Below are 18,801 nucleotides of genomic sequence, written 5' to 3'. Positions count from 1 at the left end.
TTTCTGAAAAATAGTAGGATGACGTAACGGATAGTAAAGCCAGCGAACGTAGACAACGCTGGCTTTATATGGGCTAAACTTAACCTAACAGTCCCCTCAGTTGCAAACTCAGTAACAGGGGCCGGGATAGCCTGGTTAAAAGGGCACTGGGCTCATGTACAAGAGTTCGTGGGTTCGATCCCATGCCGGCCGAAGACTTCCCGTGTAGTAAATGGTGACTGATGCACGTTAAATCCAGGAGTTTCCTTGTCTTCTGGATTGGTACAAAATTACTAGGATACGGAGTTAAACATTTGTAGCGGTGAACCCAACATTGGGTCGGCTGTTCAACGAAAGATATAAAATAATATAAATTCAGTAACAATTGCAAACTCACAGCAGTTACAAAAATAGAATATTGTTAACAAAAAAGTATTTCATATTACGACGAAGCCTTCTAAACACAGTCTTAATATTTTTTAGTGATAGAGATTAAATAAATTGAATATTAAAACCATTAATTAACTATTATTAAAAAGTTAATTTCGATTGGGAAATTATTTTTAGAATTTCTTGATAATTAACAGTTACCGTAAAGCTTGCTTATTTTGGAACGCTTTATATATATACACACACACCATTATGTATGTATATGTATATATATATATATACACACGCACACACAAAACCTTACGAAAAAGAAGAAGAAAAAGCTGATTGCAGAACGATATGGTTGTTTTGTCAGAAATAAGGAACAGAGAATTTAAAACACCGAGTGCTATATTTCTCAACTTCAAATAAGATGGCTGTCATTTACTTTATTTGCGTCGGACACTACTGCTGAGAAGAAAACATACGAGAAGAGCATATTTGTGAAAGTTAAATAAAGAGGAAAGAGCATATTTAGAATTTTTCCCCACTCCCCACTCCTTTGATAGTTTAGCGTTTAGCTCAGTTGGAAAGAAAGAGGGTCCTTAAAGTTTTTGATTTTTTTTTTCAGAAACCATACTACCAGTTTTTAATTTTCCTACGACGCTGAGACATAAAAATTCAATGTCAACTGAAGTGAAATAAATTATTCGGTTACAGCATTTTCGAATTCAACGAGAAGCAAACACCCACATACGCGTGTCAATGACCTTTTAAGTTAAAAGCCACCGATTCCGGAAAAAGAAAGGAAAATAATGCATATCTTTTCGCAAAAAAATAAAATAAAAAATAACCACGACAGACTCTGTGAACTTCCGTAAATTTTAAATTACCATTTTCATATTTACATCTTTTTAAAACCAATTTTCCGATCGCCCGTGACAAAAACATTAATTTGTAATAATATAATTCGAAGTTTGTCGCTTCAAGGAATTTATCTTTCATAAAAAAAAAATTTAAAAAAAAGCCACTTAAAATTTGTATTCAGTAACAAATATCAACGAAACAAGAGACTTCCAAAATTTAGCCCATTCATGGCTAGTGTCTTATTAATAAAAAAAATTTTTGGAAAAATTAGCATAATTGTTTTATTATAGGGTACCAACATTCAGGAAGATGTAAAAACTGATAGAAAAAGACAGGTGAGATAAAAATGTTTTAACTAATTGCTATCGACTATAAGTATTCGCAAATTAAATATCTATGGAATAATTGATTAACTAAATTCTTAAAATCGGCGCAATATTAAAACCTATCAAACTTATGATAATCGCTTAAAAACATTTGTCACAACCTTTTACATTTTTTAAGACAGTAGCCACCTTGCATTATTAATATCCTGGTTTGATAGATGATAGATTATGGACTAAGGATGATAGATTTTGTCCATCATAGAGTTTTAAATAGTATAAAAACTCATATTAATTCACAAATTTAAGTTAAGAGAAGAAAACTTAATGTATTAGGGGGACCAGCAAGTTATGTCGTTTCGGTGCATTTGATATTTGTAATCAAGATTTTATTTTTAATCAATGTCTTCATCCTCGTTAGCAACAACCTTTCAATGCCGAATCGAAAATGAAGCTGGGAAAAAAATGAATTGGTTAAGACTAATAAATATTTAATGCGCCGAAACGACATTACTTTCCGGTCCCCCAATAAATACATATTTTTCACCACTTCTTTTGTTAAATCACTTACCGCATCATTGTAAGCATCCAAGTTTCCTAATTTTATTTTATTTAATAACCGTCGTTGAACGGCCAACCCAATTTTTGGGCTTACGACTAGGGGTTTACCCAGTTTTTGGGTTTCAACTCCGTAGCCTTGTAATATTGAACCCAATCCAGAAGACAAGGGAACTCCTGGATCAAATATTAGGAGAAGTTTGCTTTCGTGGAGGATTTTTTTGAGGGAACTAACCCGTATTTGCGTTACATGAAGAGGAAGACCACGAGAACCTCCAACGGTTAGCCTGACGGCAAAGGGACTTTAATTCATGATCCGTCTACCACTGAGGATATTTCACGTCAGCACTGTGGTCGGTGCAAGCTGGATGCGAATTCGTATCGACCAGCCATCACTGGGATTCGAATCCCGCGAGATTTTCCCACCTAGATGAAAATTATCCAACTCAATAAATAATTCTCAATTTTTGAATTTGTATGAGATAATTTTTTATATATCAAAAAATTAGTCGCCTTTCATTTCCTGAAACTTTCGCTTTTCTTAAAAGTTTCGTCATTTCAGAATTTCAGTTTTGTGTCATTTTCAGAATCAGCAAGAAGATTTAAAAATTGTTTAAACCTGAGTCATGAATAACTGTTGCAAACTCAGAGCAGTTATGAAAATAGCATATTATTCAGAAAAACAGCGTTATTTCGTAAAACGTCAGAACATTCAAAAACTGCTTTGATATGCGCGCTTTTTAGCGTTTCTGAATCTACCGTTAATTCTCACCAGCGGGAGTCTCTTTTTTTGTGGAAAAATATTAACACGTTGATTGGCACGCTAATTTTACATGGCTTGCCAATCTGGCCACAACGGTAAATAACTACAAACTCAATTTGAAAATATCAGACAGATTTTGCTAGTTTTTTAAAACTTTTAGCATGACATATCTGAAAAAAGTGGTGAATTATATAAGCCTACGAATTGTTTAGAAATAATGGTGGATAAAATTCTACTAAATTAAATTTATTAAACCAAGAATCACAATTAATAAACTATCACTTGAAAATATTTATTCGCTGTCCGGACGGAGCAAGATGGCATCTGTGTATATAAATAAAACTATTTTTGTGTGTTCTATATTGCATTAATTTCTTCAAACCATTTTAGTAACGATTATATAAAATTATTAAAAATTTACTCGAATTATGTGTTTCTAATAATCTTGGCTCGCCGGTCACCGTCGACCCCCGTGGCATTCAACGTGTTAAAGACCAGACGTGCTATTCGGTACCTAAAATCACTGACTATTGCCCTGCTGAATGCCTTGATGACAAACAGGCTGCGCAGCCATATCTTTCAACAAAAAATAAGCACCTTTTAAGTACTTTTTAAGCACTAAATACATTAACAAAATGCAAAGACTTTAAATCATCATGATAAAATAACTAGTTTCTGACAAAGAACTCTTTTTCTTGATTATATTAGCCATTATAAAAAGATTAAGAGATTTTTCGGTTCTATATCTGAGGGTGGAAAATGAAGCCTGAAATTGAGAATATCTTGCAAAATGCAGCAGAGGAATTCATGAGAGTACAATTATCTCACCGAAGCCAGCTCAGTAGACGCACATGCGGACACCAAACATGTAAAAAACATGTATATTTCATCAAACATGTATTTTGACTGGCGCTTTCATACGCTACGTACCGTCTGTACGCCGAAAAGGATAGTAGTTGAATGAACTGTGAAACGTTGAATAGAAAAATGTGAAAACCACAATATTGCATAATTGGTGACGAAAATTGACATGGTAAAGAAAAATTATTTTTCGAAAAGAGAAAATTAAGCACTTTTAAAAACACCCAATGAAAAAAGCACCTTTAAGCACTTTTTAAAAACGCTATGCACCATGTCAAATCATTAAATATTCCTAAGAATTTAATATTGGCCGACCCAGAATTAACATCAATTTTAGAAGGTAGGTTGACTACTTTCTAAAATTGATGTTCTTTCGGGCCCAGATATCCGGAAATATCTCGAATAAAAGCTACTGAGAGTGCTAAAAACAGAGTAAGAAATAAACATTAGACTCGACTTTGCATAGTAAACGTCGACTTAGCATTGGACTCAACGTTGTGACTTAGACCTTTGAGTGACTTAGTTCCATTTTCCAACTATTGGTGAAAAAATCTATAAACTTATATAATCGAGAAATCTTGCCGAAATTATTATTCTTTATAAATTATTTCTTGAAAAATTACTAATAGTTTTGGGCATTAAGTTTATTTTCAGATATTTCCTTAGAGTTCAACACACTAAAGACTTAGTGTGACCTGACACTGAAAAAATTAAATCGCTCGCTAATCTACTTTTTGTTTTCAGTTCCTTAACTAAAAACTAAGCTTCCGTGAAAGAACTTTTCTTTAATTGGTTTCTTAATTGATGTGTTGAAAAATTGTTAAGAGCACAATTATAAAAAAAAAGTGTTAGAAACAATTAGGGTTATTTTTCATTTAATAATAAATACTTTGTTAACCTGATTTATTTGAAGAATTATTTGTGTTGAATTTCTTAACCGCTCTTTTTTATAACTATTAATAGTGTGGTTAAATATTTATTTGAATGCTTTGTAATAATAAGTGAAGATCATTTTTGAATATTTATTTAGAAATTTCTTATATTTGAATCGATGATTATCTTGTAAATTAAGTCATACAGTCAATATTCTTTCATTGTTTTGAGTTTTGTTGTTGCATAAATTTGTTGGTTGTTACCTGTATAACAGTACAAGGGGCACGAAATGTTAGCGCCTTGGCGAATTTGAGTAACGCCAGTAACGTCAATCCTTTAGCTCACTCATTAGTTCGTGGTTGGATTCTATTGTGAATCATTTGAATTTGATTCGGATTAATTTCGTTTTTTGTAAAAATTATACTCCTATGGTGAAGGTTCATCGGGACCATATAATTATTGACGTATCCACTCTGGATATAATGTTATGTTTGCTGTTAATTATGAAATAAACTGTTATTTGTTCATAAGTTTTCGCCATAATTGTCATTTTTATCATTGTTGATAATCGTCGAAAATCGGCATTGTACACTTCACTTTAAGATGTCAACAACAAGGCGCTCCAGCGAGTTTAGTAGAAATTTCGATAGTATATCATAGCTATTGAGGGGTCATATCAACATTTCTAGTTGCTTTTTAAATAACTTTTGAATGCGAAGTATTTGAAAATTTCATTTCATATAACTCTGTAATCTTGTACTTTATTAACTGCTACAAAATGATGCAAGGAATGAAATATCGCTTCGTTCATAAAGTTCAGTTTTTAAAGGAAATATTTTAACTGAATAAATTTTTATAACCCTTAGAACAAGCACCGTTTCAAACAAATTTGACCCAGTTTAAACAACTATAAAAAGAGTTTTCAGAAACTTGGGGGCGAATTTACTTCACCTTTTAACAACACGAAAAATTCCTCATGGCAACATCAACTAATGTTTAAAGTCACGGCCAAATATCACGAAAAACCTCAACCGTAACCTTCTGGAAAAAGGGAAAAAAAGAACAATAAGCGTATTTTACGGCTGTATATTTTTAAACAACAATGGAACTTGAAGCTTTAAAAATCATCGCCGAAAGCCTATAAATAGACGTATAAAATCCAAATTATGACGAGAAAAAAAAATCAAAGGTCGTTTTCATTAAATTATAAAAAAGCGCTGAAAATGATGTAATGCTTTCTTTTTTCAATTTTATCTAACTGACATATAAGTTTTTGAATATGTTTTACATGTTTGGCACAAACGACCGGATAAATTAGGAGGGAGTCATTGCCAAACTCACGACTCCTTTCCAACCCCTGGCATTTTGCCTAAACGATGTTAACGTTCATGTATGCATTAAGAAGGCGGTTAACGAGGAGGGACACTTTTTTTTTATTCCGCCCTAGAAAATAACTAACAAAACCTATAAATATTGAAGAAGTGCCAGAAACATAGATATCCTAAGAAAATAACAAAAAGTTATGATTTTTTAAGATAACAAATCATTCAAAATTGCCAATAACGAAAGTCAACAAACAATATACAGGAACACCACCATACAATTAAAATTTGATGAAAACAATTTCATAAATATTTACATAAATCTTAAAATTAATAAATGATTAAAAGGAAAAAAGTACGAAACGTTATTAAAACTGGACACATACGTGTTAGATGAATGTCAAAAAATACTTAGCTGGGTAGACGACATTAAAGAGCAATCTCATATATTTCGTTTGCAAATAAAAATTAGAGGTTACAAATGCACAAACAGTCGACGAATAACTTTAGAGACTTTTTTTTAATTTTTCTGCAGAAAATTAAAATGCCATGAGAGCGAACGATCCGACATGAATAGTTTAAATTGAGTGTTAGAAAATGATTGATATCCAGGGGTCTGTTTAGAAGAAAATTGGGTCCGTTAACGGAAACTTCACGAAAGATCTTTTCATGAAAACGGACCCTACACAAAATATTTTAACTTAAAAACGGACCCTTCACAAAATGATTTTTCTTATAATCGGGCCCTTCACAAATTTGTTTATCTTCATTATTGTTTTGTTAATCGAATAAACTGTTCCCAGGGCAGAAAACAAGAAAGATGGATGTAAATGAATTAAGTTTTGTCTTCGGCAGACGATTATTCTATTATTCGTCCGAAATGAATATTCTGCGTTCAGCAGTATAGGCTAAATACCAAATATTTGTGTGTTGCATCTCTAACATAGAAGTAGCAATTGCTGTTTATTTTTAAAAATGTAATTTTTTTAATTATAATTTTACAGTGCCGAGCATAATCTTGTATCTATTTACAATTTAAAAACTCCTTGAAAAAGTTTTTTGCAATAACCGGACCCTATTTGCACAAATTCATAAAAGCGGACCCAATGTGAGTAATTTTTTCACAATTTCACGAAAACCGGACCTTTCACAAAATGTCTAGACAGACCCTTGATATCGTCAATTGGAAGCTTGCGAACAATAAAATAAGGGTAAGGCACAATTTTTAATTAGGTATGTAAGGCTGCCCGCACACAAACTTTGATTCCACCAATGAAATTCAGCCGACCACAAAATTTGTAACTGCAAATCGTTTGTGGTTGTCTTCCATTACATAGTGGACGCTACAAGATGCGGGCTCAAATGTTGTAGAGTCAGCAAAAGGGGAGATAAGAATTGATAGATTTATGAAGAATGAGAATGTAGAAAGCCTTATCTTTCAATTTGACACTTAAAACTCTATTTATTGAGAGCTTCGAATAGCTTGGGCCCTGGCTCGCACCTACTACCGTACCTTATATTAAAAAATTGCAAAGGTAGACAGATCTGAAGTCTTAGATATTGGTCTTTTAAAAATATAAATGTATTAGACGGCTGTTCTTATAAAAATCATAAGTTATTAACAAAATTTAATTTTTCAGAAATATCAGTGTCAATTATTATTTTAAAAAAAATGTCGCTAAAACATAAAAACTCATAATAAATATACTAAAACAAAAAAATTTCTTCGCAAAATTAAAATACAATGATTAATTTTGCACTTTTCTATTCGTTTCTGCCTTTAAGATATTCTGATAAAAACATCTTCTAATCTTAAGAGCAATCTAACAGTCCACCCCCTCAAAGCATTTTAATGAAGTGACTTTATCACCTCCAACGATAAGCTTTACACTCCCCTACCCACTTCACCAACAATCTTGAGACAAGTAGACAGAAAAAACCGGAAATAAATTATAAAAATATTCACCAGCGTTCTTCTGTCTCCAGCTAAATCAAACGTTGCAGTAAGAAATCAATTGTTAGGCGACGCGGTGACGTCATTATAAAATAGTTTTTCTGTGAATGAAAGACGATTGAATGCCAAGTAAAACAGGAAGTTTTTAGTAACTCTTGAGTTAAAAGCTACGGTTGTTTGAGCCCAGTTTCAATATCAAATCGCGCTCAATTTCGATACAGAATTGTGCCCAATTCCGATACAGAGTTTTGTCCAATTACAATAGCCATAAAAATAATGAACCTGATTTCGATACCCATAAAAAAGAGCCTAATTTCGATATTTGTAAAAGAAACGAGCCTTATTTCGATACCCATAAATAAAATGAGCTTGATTTCGGTGCCCATAAATGGAAAGTGCCAGACTTCAATAAATGACTTGTCTGATTTTGATACCAACAATGTCTGATTTTGTAACTAAGTTATTGTCTTCTCTAATTGTTGATAAGCAGACAGACTTCTTAAAAAAAACGTATAAATCTCACCATTAGACTGTTAACTATACATTAAACATTACACTTTGAATTAGACTATTCAAAGTGTAATGTTTAACGTATAGACAGAAAAAAAAATACGGATCAACTTTATAACTTTTGAACGGTTGGTCGGATTTTCATACTGTAAAGCAGTGTTTCCCAAAGTGTGGTACGCGTACCCCCAAGGGTACGGGAACAGTTTAGTGGGGGTACGCGTTCTTATGCGAAATATCTTGCAACAAACGAAAATTTAAAAAAATTTTATTTAAAAACAATACTAGCCAAGAAAATTTACGATTCTGTATTTTCTATTGGCTATTTTTTGCAGAGCTAACAGTTAATAATTAGTGGTGTCAACGGCCAGTTGTGATTTTTAACTTTATTCTCCATTCTAAATAAACAATTTTTTAAAAAATACATTCATTTTTTTATTAGTGGTACACAGCGTTACGAAATATTTAGAAAGGGTGCACAAAAGTCATAAGTTTGGGAAACACTGCTGTAAAGTGTTATGGCAATAAAGAAATCTTTTAAATTACATATAACAGTTAACTATAACCGTAGCGGAATATGCCTATTCTGACGAGAAAAAACCTCTACTATAGAAACATATCAATTTTTTACGGGGAAAAAAATGAATATCAAATTTAAAAAAAAAAAAAAAAAAAATTATGGCTCTCTACCAGTTTTCTATTTACAAAATTCTCAAAAATATGGGAGTTTCTTTATTTCTTCACAAGTATAAATAATTAAAGAAAAGATTAACTCTTTCATTTACATGTTAACTCGTACGACATGAAGTACTGCAATTTGGTGATGCAATCTCAAAATGAGGTGTCATTTCAATACCATTCTATAATTTATTTTTTAAAATAGTTCTAAAGCACTTTTTTATTGATCAAATGACACGTAAATCTCGATTCAGGTTTTAAAAAATCTGAATATATGAAAAATTTTATACTTCACAATAAAAAAAAATTTTATTATTAACAAATTTAAAAAAAATATTCAATTCAACTAAATTCTCCAATACATTACATATTTGTCCTTAAGTTGACGGCTTATAGCTTTTCGTAAAAAAAAATTACTGTAGTTTAACCAATCATTTGAAAGATATGAAGAGAAACGTAATACATTAAAATAACATTAGAGCAACAAATTGTTAAACCAAGTGGATAAGTCCGAATTCAATGGAGAGAAATGTAATGTTTATTCAGGGAAAGAGCGTGTTTTTTGGTTAAAATAAGCATATATCGCGACGGTTACAGTTAACTGTTATACAGATTTTAAGAGATTTTTTTTTTTTTTTTGAGATATTACCAAAGAACTTTACAGTCTGAAAATCTGACCAATCATTCAAAAGTTTTTTTTTTTTTGATGGTACAGTACATCCAATAGAATATCGAAAAATTGAGCACTATCATTACATAAAAAGTTATAAAGCAATCAAAAATGTCTTTTTACGCCACAATTATAACAAACTTTAAACAAAACAAAAATTATACCGCTTAAATCTTTTTTTTTTTATCTATTGCATTTTATATAACAAAACGTGTTTCCTTGTTATTTCCACTATTTTTAAAAATTATCTCAACATCTGTTAGTTCAAATAAATTGAAAGTTCGCTCAATATTTTTGAGACAGAACTGATCAAAATTTTGTATTTTTAATTCAAATTTTTTTAAAAAAATTTATTTAATTTTATAAAATGGGATGCGATTTCAATTGTTAGTTATTCAAAAATCAATATTTTCCTAACATAGCCTATTCCCTACGGTCATTAATTTTAATTTATAACCGTCGTTGAACAGCCGACCCAATTTTTTGGGTTTACGATTACTAAAGATCAACTCCGTAGCTTTGTAATTTTGAACCTAATCCAGAAGACAAGGGATCAAGCATTGGGAAAAATTTACCACGGAAACCTTTCACGGTTAGCTTGTCGGCAAAGAGACTCGAACCCATGATCCGTCTACCACTAAGTATATTACATCAAAACTGTGGTCAGTGCAAGCGGATTCATATCGACCAGCCATGCCAAAAAAAATTTAAAATTAGTATACTTAAAAAAAATCAGTTTCAGTGCTTTAATATCACTTGTTCTCAGATAGTTTTTTCCGACGCTCTAATAGCAAGTAAATCAAAATCTTCTAGATTAGTGATACTTCTCGAAGTGAACTACTTGATATTTCTATAATAAAATTTCCACTTCATTAAAATGACACTTATCAGATTTTTCTAACACGCATTACTGTTTCAATCAATTTTTTATAATATTTTATATGCTAATATAAGACTTTGTCAAACCAACTTACACAATAGAGCACTAAGGAAAAATATTTTATATAAGATATTTCTAAAATAAAATTTCCATTTCATTAAAATGACACTTATCAGATTTTTCTAACACGCATTACTGTTTCAATCAATTTTTTATAATATTTTATATGCTAATATAAGACTTTGTCAAACCAACTTACACAATAGAGCACTAAGGAAAAATATTTTATATAAGATATTTCTAAAATAAAATTTCCATTTCATTAAAATGACACTTATCAGATTTTTCTAACACGCATTACTGTTTCAATCAATTTTTTATAATATTTTATATGCTAATATAAGACTTTGTCAAACCAACTTACACAATAGAGCACTAAGGAAAAATATTTTATATAAGATATTTCTAAAATAAAATTTCCATTTCATTAAAATGACACTTATCAGATTTTTCTAACACGCATTACTGTCTCAATCAATTTTTTATAATATTTTATATGTTAATATAACGCTTTGTAAAACCAACTTACACAATAGAGCACTAAGGAAAAATATTTTAAATAATCCTTACAGAAAATTAATTGCAATATTAATTTTAAATGTTGCATTTAAATATTATTTTAACATTCTCATGAATAAATGATAAAAATAAAATTATGTTCAAAAAACTTATTTATGTTTTCCAAAGAAAAAAAAATTTATTGAGAAAAATTATGTTTTTTAGGATTGTGGCAGATAGCAAAGCTTTAAAAAGTAAAAGTTTAAAAAATAAAAAATTTAAAAAATAAAAATCTTAGCTGAAAAGTCTTGGCGAAATATGAAACAACAGACGCAACTACAAAATGTCGAAAAACCACCAAAACTAAAAATTGGGTGTGATTCTTTGAAAAAATATTGTACAATTGTTCTTCAGCATATATTTTGAATGAAATATATGCTAAACAAAAAGATCGATCGATGATTTTACTAGATTTCAATTAACCCATTAACTCTCAGTCATATTTTCTTAAAATATTTTATATGTTAATACTAAAAGATGTGCAATCTACTGGAATATAAATTTGAATTACTCCTATCTGAAAAATATTTGTTTTATTCCTTTGGCGCAGATGGGACACCGGTATCCTTTTCACATATTTTTCTCTGGCGCTCTAATAGCAAGTAAAAATATTTTTTTGATTTGTTTTTTAATTCGAAAAATAGTCTAATTGTTACTAAATCTGTTAGATTCTCGGAATCGTCCCGGTTTTAAATATAAAATAAAATAAAAAGTAGTTTGAAAAAAAAATGTCATTCATATTTAAAGATTTATCACGAATTGGTGGTTAGATTGTTACAAAGAACCATTGTAATAAAAATTAAACTATTAATGAAAATCTTGTTGTAATTGTTCAGTGTTTTTTAATGATTGTGTTAGGTTTGGATAGTGATAATTTTGAATTTGTATAAAGAAAATCGATTTTAAAAAGGCTTTTGATGTATTTTTACATTAGCCTTTGAAAAAGTAGAACTGACTTGCTAACGGCTATTTTTAATAATGCTTTCAAGTTTACGTTTCTTTCTTTTTTGTTTAAAAATTCTAATTTATTAGTTCATGGATAAATCGATAAAAGCTAAGAGATGTACCGCATGTTTTAAACTAAATAGCTTTTGAACTAAAAATAGAAATAGTATTCTGTACTAACACGCAATATCCATAATGTAATTAAACATTCTAATTAAACAGTGAAGATGACCATTTAAGTTTCAAAACCACACAAAAGCATAACATGTCAAATGAATTTTGAACCGTTTTTAACTATTTCAGTAGAATTTTTACATGATTTATCATGCTTTTAGAACAAATTAAATGAATCAAAAGTTCCCCGCATCCGTTAATAAAACTCATTCATTTGACGGTAAAATCTTAAAAAATAAATAATTTTTAAAAATGATTTTATATTATTTAATTAGGAAAATAATAAAATTTCATTATTATATAGTGAAACTTTTTGATGCACATTTTTTTTAAACTGCATAACTTAAGTCGATAAAATCAGCAAAATCAGTTGAGTGATTGTCCTGCAAAGAGACATTTTAATATTGGGGGGGGGGGAGTAATGTCGTTTCGGCGGATTAAATATTCGTTAGTCTTAATCAATAAATTTTTTTTTATCCATTTTCAATCCGGCATTGAAAGGTTGTTGCAAACGAGGGTGAATACGTTATTGATTAAAAATAAAATCTTGAGAACAAACATCAAATGCACCGAAACGGCATCACTTTTCGGTCCGCCTAATATATTCTAAAAAAAAGTACGCAGTACAATCAAAAATTACTAAGAAGTACTTTTTACAGAAAATTATTTTAGAATTAATAGGTGCAAACAGTATTTGATTCCCATGACAGGTGAAAACGCGGAATTGAAAAATAAGATTAAGAAGTTTAAATTTTTAATCTGTCTCCTAATTGGGACCATAACTTACCAAACTGTGGCTATACCCATATAAAGGAGGATCCTAAAAATATAAATTCTTCGAATCCTGGCCTATTCCAACATACTTATTTAACAATTCTCAATTCAATATGAATAAAAATAAATTCCAAATTATTAATTTATTAAAAACAAAAACTATGATACTAAATTGTAAAATCAAATTTCTATCATGTTTATGTAAACAATCAGCCAGCCAGTTGCAATTGACAGGCGTTTAACATCTGTCAATAGTCTGTCTAGTTTTGCTGCGAACAGAAATATCTAACTAAATCATAAAGAGTCTAATGATAGTTTAAATAAAAATCGAATGATATTTTTCCGTAGAAGTTGTTAAAAGTTGAAATAGAATGAAAAAATATATGATTTTAATGTAAAACATAGTTTTAAAAGGATTAAACACTAAAAAACCAGTAAAAAATATTTAAATGAAAACAATATCTTATTTTTTAATAATTAATAAAGAATGGAAATATGTTTATTAAATTAAGAAAAACAACTTGAAAAAGAATATGTTTTGACGAGAAATAGCCAATTTTTTTTAGCTCTACTCCTTTGAAATATACATCCGGCTTACTTCACCTCCGGAAAGAAATTTTTCAAGGATAGGGTAAAATGTTCTGCGCAATTCAGACCCAGCCCTTGGCTGACACCTATCGCCCCGCCTTTTCTTTTTTTTTTTTTTTTTTTGAAGAAAAAAATCCATACATTATCGCTAGTAAGCATTATACCTGATTTTAATTTAAAGTAAAATTTAAATAATGAAGAAATTTTAAGCTACTTTTATTATGTTACTTTTAAACTTTTTTTTAACAAAACGTACTTTTTTCACATTTTTTTAAAGGTGTGATATTTGAAGCGAAATAATTAACACAAGATAGATTTTTTAAAATTACTTTTTTTTATGTAATCTGCAATAATTGAAAACATTAACTAAAATGTGAGAAAAAAAGTGAAAATTTGAACGCTCAATTTTTTTTACCTCTTCAATGACTGCTTTGTGCTTGGTGGATATCAATTCAATCTTGAAGGTCAGGCTTTATGTTTGTCACAGTTAAGCACTGGTTAAGCACTGGTTACAGAAAAAAAAATGGGAGAGAATTTCTCACCCTTTCTCAAAAACAGGGTGAGATTTCAAAAAGTTAAGTGAGATTTCTAAAAATTAAAAAAACCCGAATAGACTTTTAAAAAAAATATTTCTTTAATTATAATAATTTTTTAACATCTTCTGATTTCTAAACCATTGAACTTTGAATATTTTTGCTGCATTATCATATGGAAAATGTTCTGTATCTACTTTTTCATTAGCTATTCTCATTAGGTTTGCTCAAATGCTTACCAATCGATCTGTTACGATATTTTGTTTTAATTCGGCTTGGGGGGCTAAATAACCTTGCAATAGATGCTGAACTATTCGGAATCACTAATTAAATTTGTAGCATTGTGCACACACTTTCCTATCCTCTACATCTGCCAGCATAGGTTCTTCACTTATTTCTGTTATGGAATAGTGAAGTTCGTTGAAGTTATTTCCATGTTCATACTCTTTGTCAGGTCTTCCAGATTAGTTTTCACAGACTTAAACTTTTACAAATTGCTCTAAATTGTCGATGAGGGAGTTTGGTAATTCATTAACAGCGAAAACTAGAGATAACTTTAAACAACTTATTATAAAGAACTCACTTTTTTTCTTAACACTTGTCATAGCTGTTTTCATGTCTTATTCAAAATGGCGGAAGACTAAATTTTTTCCAAAATTCGAGAGATTCGTGCATTTTAAAATTGATAAATTCAGTGCGCGAACTTCTCGCGTTAATCATTTTTTAATGCGAGAAAAGAAAAAAATATGCGAGATTCTCGCGTTCTCGCGCTGTAGTGAAAACACTATTAAGCAAATGTCCAACCTATTTCTTTGTCTTGTGAGAAGCCTGGACAACAAAATTAAATTCTACTAAATGTGTTGAAGGAAACGAGATGTAGGAGCGGTTAGCTGGCTTTCATTATTATTCAATTTTACAACCATCGTTGAACAACCGACCCAATTGTTTGGGCTTACGACAACTAATGTTCAACTCTGTAGCCTTGTAATTTTGAACCTAACACAGAAGACAAGTAAACTCCTGGATCAAGCATTGGGAGAAATTTTGCCCTTGGGGAGGACTTTTTGATGGAATTAGCCCGCGTTTGAGTTGCATGGAGAGGAAAACCACGAAAACCTCCCATGGTTAGCCAGACGGCAAAGGGATCCATGATCCGTCTACCACTGAGGATACTTTACGTCAGCACTGTGGTCGGCGCAAGCCGGATGCGGAATTCGTATCGGCCACGGTTCTTCATTGGAAGGCGAACACTATCTCCTGAGCCATCATGACTCAAAGAATCGCAACCTAAAGTTAATACGGCTATTGTTAGGGCCGTGAATTGAACTCACAACCGTGTGCGCTAACCATTGAGCTATGGTGGCTCTTTTATTGCTATTTGCAACTTTTTTTTTTCTTTTAATATTCATAGCTTTCTTGAAGAAAATCGCCCCACAGAGGAGCCATATTGCCCCATTTTGAGCTATCGCCCCAGATTAGGAACCACTGCTTTATTATTTAAAATAACAATTGAAATTAAACCTTTATTGTCATAAAAAATTTTATCGGTTACTACTGCAGACCTGCGAACCACGACATAGCAAAATTTAATTTTAAAAAAAAATCTAAATTTATTCAAGCAATTCTTTTATCCCTAAAAATTAGTGACTCAGACTAATTGATTCATATAGCATTTTTTACAAACATTATATAACAAAAACTTCTGAAACTGTTTCCGATTGATTTTTTAGTTAACAATCTCTCTAAAAGGTGTTACAACAAGGAAGAACAGAATTAAGCTTGGATTTTCGTTATATAGCTGAAAACTCCCATTGCTATAAGGAATATCACCAGCATTAACTTGACCAACAACTGTAGGCATTACTTTTCTTGCTAATAGCTATACATTATTTTGTATCGGTCTCACCAAAAGCAGGAAAATATGGTGAAGTAAACTATTTTAGTATGAATATTGCTCTTAAAAGATAAATCTTTACACGCCCTGTTAAAAATATAATGTTATGCTTTTTTTAGTATATAAAACATTTCAATTACTTTCTTTAAAAAAAATGGCTCTAAAAAGATAAAACACACTACAAAATCACTTATCTAGGAGAAAGAGTTTAGAGGCTGAACGCTAAGTTGGTTTTCAATTCATACAATTATTTCGAAAAAAAAACTAAGAAAATACTTTATTGGCTTAAGGTCTGGAAACTGCTGACAAAAGCCCGAGACTCAGGTTTATCTGCTATTGCTAATTTCACTACTATGTTGCTTTTAAATTCCTATTTAGCCTTAAATTACTTAAAAAAACATGTTTTTCGCTAAAGAGATTAATTAAACAAAAGGCGAAATATTAATTATTAATAATGTTTTACAATTTTGTATACATTACTTTAATTGCATATGTTGACTGGAGATTGTTTAACACAATACTTATAACAAAAGTAAATATAATACCTTACTTCCTTAAGATAATAAAGCGGTTAATAAGTTTACAGGCCTATTTAAATTTGTTTACAAAATATTGCGTAATAAGGTTTATCAAATTATTTTATAAAAAGAAACACCGCTTATAGTTTTAAGCCTTTCATTTTGAATACTAACCATAATCAAAAAACAACTAAGAGAATTCTAAGAAAGGATGAAATGAAAAATAAATATCGATACTTATTTTTCAATACCTTTAAGTTAGTAATAAAAAGATATTTTACAGGTAAATAGCAATATAACTTTTATTAATTTAATGCAGACGACACCCATAGAAATCTGGATCTTCATGTGATATAACAGAATCATATCATGTGATTTTTCTGGCCAATAAGAATTTGCCAGCAACAAAGGAAAACGGTTTTTCGTTATAAGGTATTTATTAATGTAATGATATCTTTCGCCCTTTAATTTAGTAAGGATTTTTTGTCATCCTATGAAATTACCTTTTTAACCTTTTTTTTTTCCAACTATGTTTGGTAACGTTTTTTTTTTTTTTAAATTTTTTGATCTTATCATTCATGGGTGCCGGATATTGTGAATGAGCGCCTTCTGCTTAGAATACTCAAAATTATACACATTAGGGACTTTCAAGGTAGATTTCCATTGACTAGTCAAAATAATACTAATCTATAACCGAGTTTTGAGTTTAACTTAGATTTTAAGCCTGGTTATTTGAGGTAGCCGGTGTATTTTTAAAACTAATCCCGAGATGTTATTAAATATAAGATAAAATAGTTAAAAAAATCGATTCTGTGATGATTTATTAAAATAACAAATAAAATTGTAGTTTCAATGATAAATATACGCCTGATAAGCAAACATTGATAACTTTGATTTAATGCAGCAGGAAATGATTAACCAACTTTCTACTCAACCACATTAGACAATCAAATAAAACAAATTTTTAAGAGTGCTTAACACCTTTTCTTTTTTCCCACTAACGAATTTTTTTCGCTTTTAAAAATAAAGAGAAATATTTCGAGAATCTAACTCAAAACATTTTCATTTACTGAAATAAGTTTTTTTTCCTTTTTTTTATGGAATAAATAATTGAAACGCATGAGACAGAGGGGAAAAAAAACGAATAATCATTTGCTATTTTATTTAAAAATAATTTTCAAAAATATCTTTATTCGTTACGCATTATAGTTCCTTTTCTTAAAAGAAAAAAAGTTATAGTTCGAAACAGGGTAACGTTACATTCTTAATAACTTTTGATCTATTGGTCGAATTTTCCTTTTAATGATCAGTAGCAGACGAATTTAAAACAAAAAATTAAAACAATTAATGAGCGCAAACTACATTAACATAATTATATTGCGTACGTATCTTTTAAGTACTATTCAGTGCAGGCATTATTTGCTTTTGACGAGCTTGGCTATTTTACCCTTCCTCAAAATATGGAAAGTAGAGGCATTATAAAAAGTGATTCGTAACGACGGCAAAAACAAAAACAAAAAACTCTACAATGATTAAAACTTACATCAAATAATTTACTTAAATTGCAAGACATTAATATCTTTATTTAAATACTTCACTTAAATGTCAATCAACTTATTAGATCCATGTCCAAACCTTCGAGATAATTAAAATTGACTGATATAAGTTGTTCATTAAGAGTTATAAAAAAAATAGCACAAATTTCTGCTTAAAACAATGATTACTTAAAATGTGAGAATTTCAAAAGCTATAAACTTATTTATATAAAAATCACATACCTATCTATCATTTTTTGATAGCAATGGCCAATCATTCCTACAAATTAGGAAGAAACGGCGGTTTTAGATATAATCCATGAATAAAAGGAATCACACTACACACTTGAAATAAAAACTGCACCTAAAACCAAGTTGAATACAACTCTGAATAAGAGGTCTCAATGCTCTACACGGTGTAGTGAAGAAAAAAAAGCATGGCAATAATCCAACTTAAAAGAGGAAAAGCCTTTTCAAAAACTTCTCATTCAAGAACGAATTTTGACGATGTTTTTTAAAAACAAGCGCTTTCAGTTGAAGAAAGAAGTTGTTAAATCGCCAAGAGAGAAATGGCGCTTAAATCAAAGGCATGTTTTTATTCAAATTATCCATTTCTTT

At 30.2% G+C, this 18,801-nt stretch overlaps 1 protein-coding gene across 4 annotated transcripts in view; it reads right to left on the bottom strand.

Moving 5' to 3' along the window:
• Positions 1-18,801, bottom strand: part of LOC107446025 (uncharacterized protein CG43867) — a 229,731-nt gene that overhangs the window by 170,555 nt on the left and 40,375 nt on the right. The window contains exon 1 of one of the 4 annotated variants that reach the window (XM_071188137.2): positions 18,427-18,578. The exons of 2 other annotated variants lie outside the window; for them this stretch is intronic. In XM_071188137.2, the coding sequence (XP_071044238.2) occupies positions 18,427-18,461 (35 nt within the window). In that variant the 5' untranslated portion in view covers positions 18,462-18,578. Of the gene's footprint in view, positions 1-18,426; positions 18,579-18,801 lie in introns of those variants that run through there. One more of the 4 variants, XM_071188135.2, reaches the window with a different exon arrangement.

Source organism: Parasteatoda tepidariorum, chromosome 12 (assembly GCF_982258835.1).
Source record: "Parasteatoda tepidariorum strain Cologne lab strain chromosome 12, Ptep-v5.0, whole genome shotgun sequence".
Lineage (NCBI taxonomy): Eukaryota > Metazoa > Arthropoda > Arachnida > Araneae > Theridiidae > Parasteatoda > Parasteatoda tepidariorum.
Note: the sequence above shows the minus strand (reverse complement) of the source record. Positions and strands in the feature narration are given on the sequence as shown.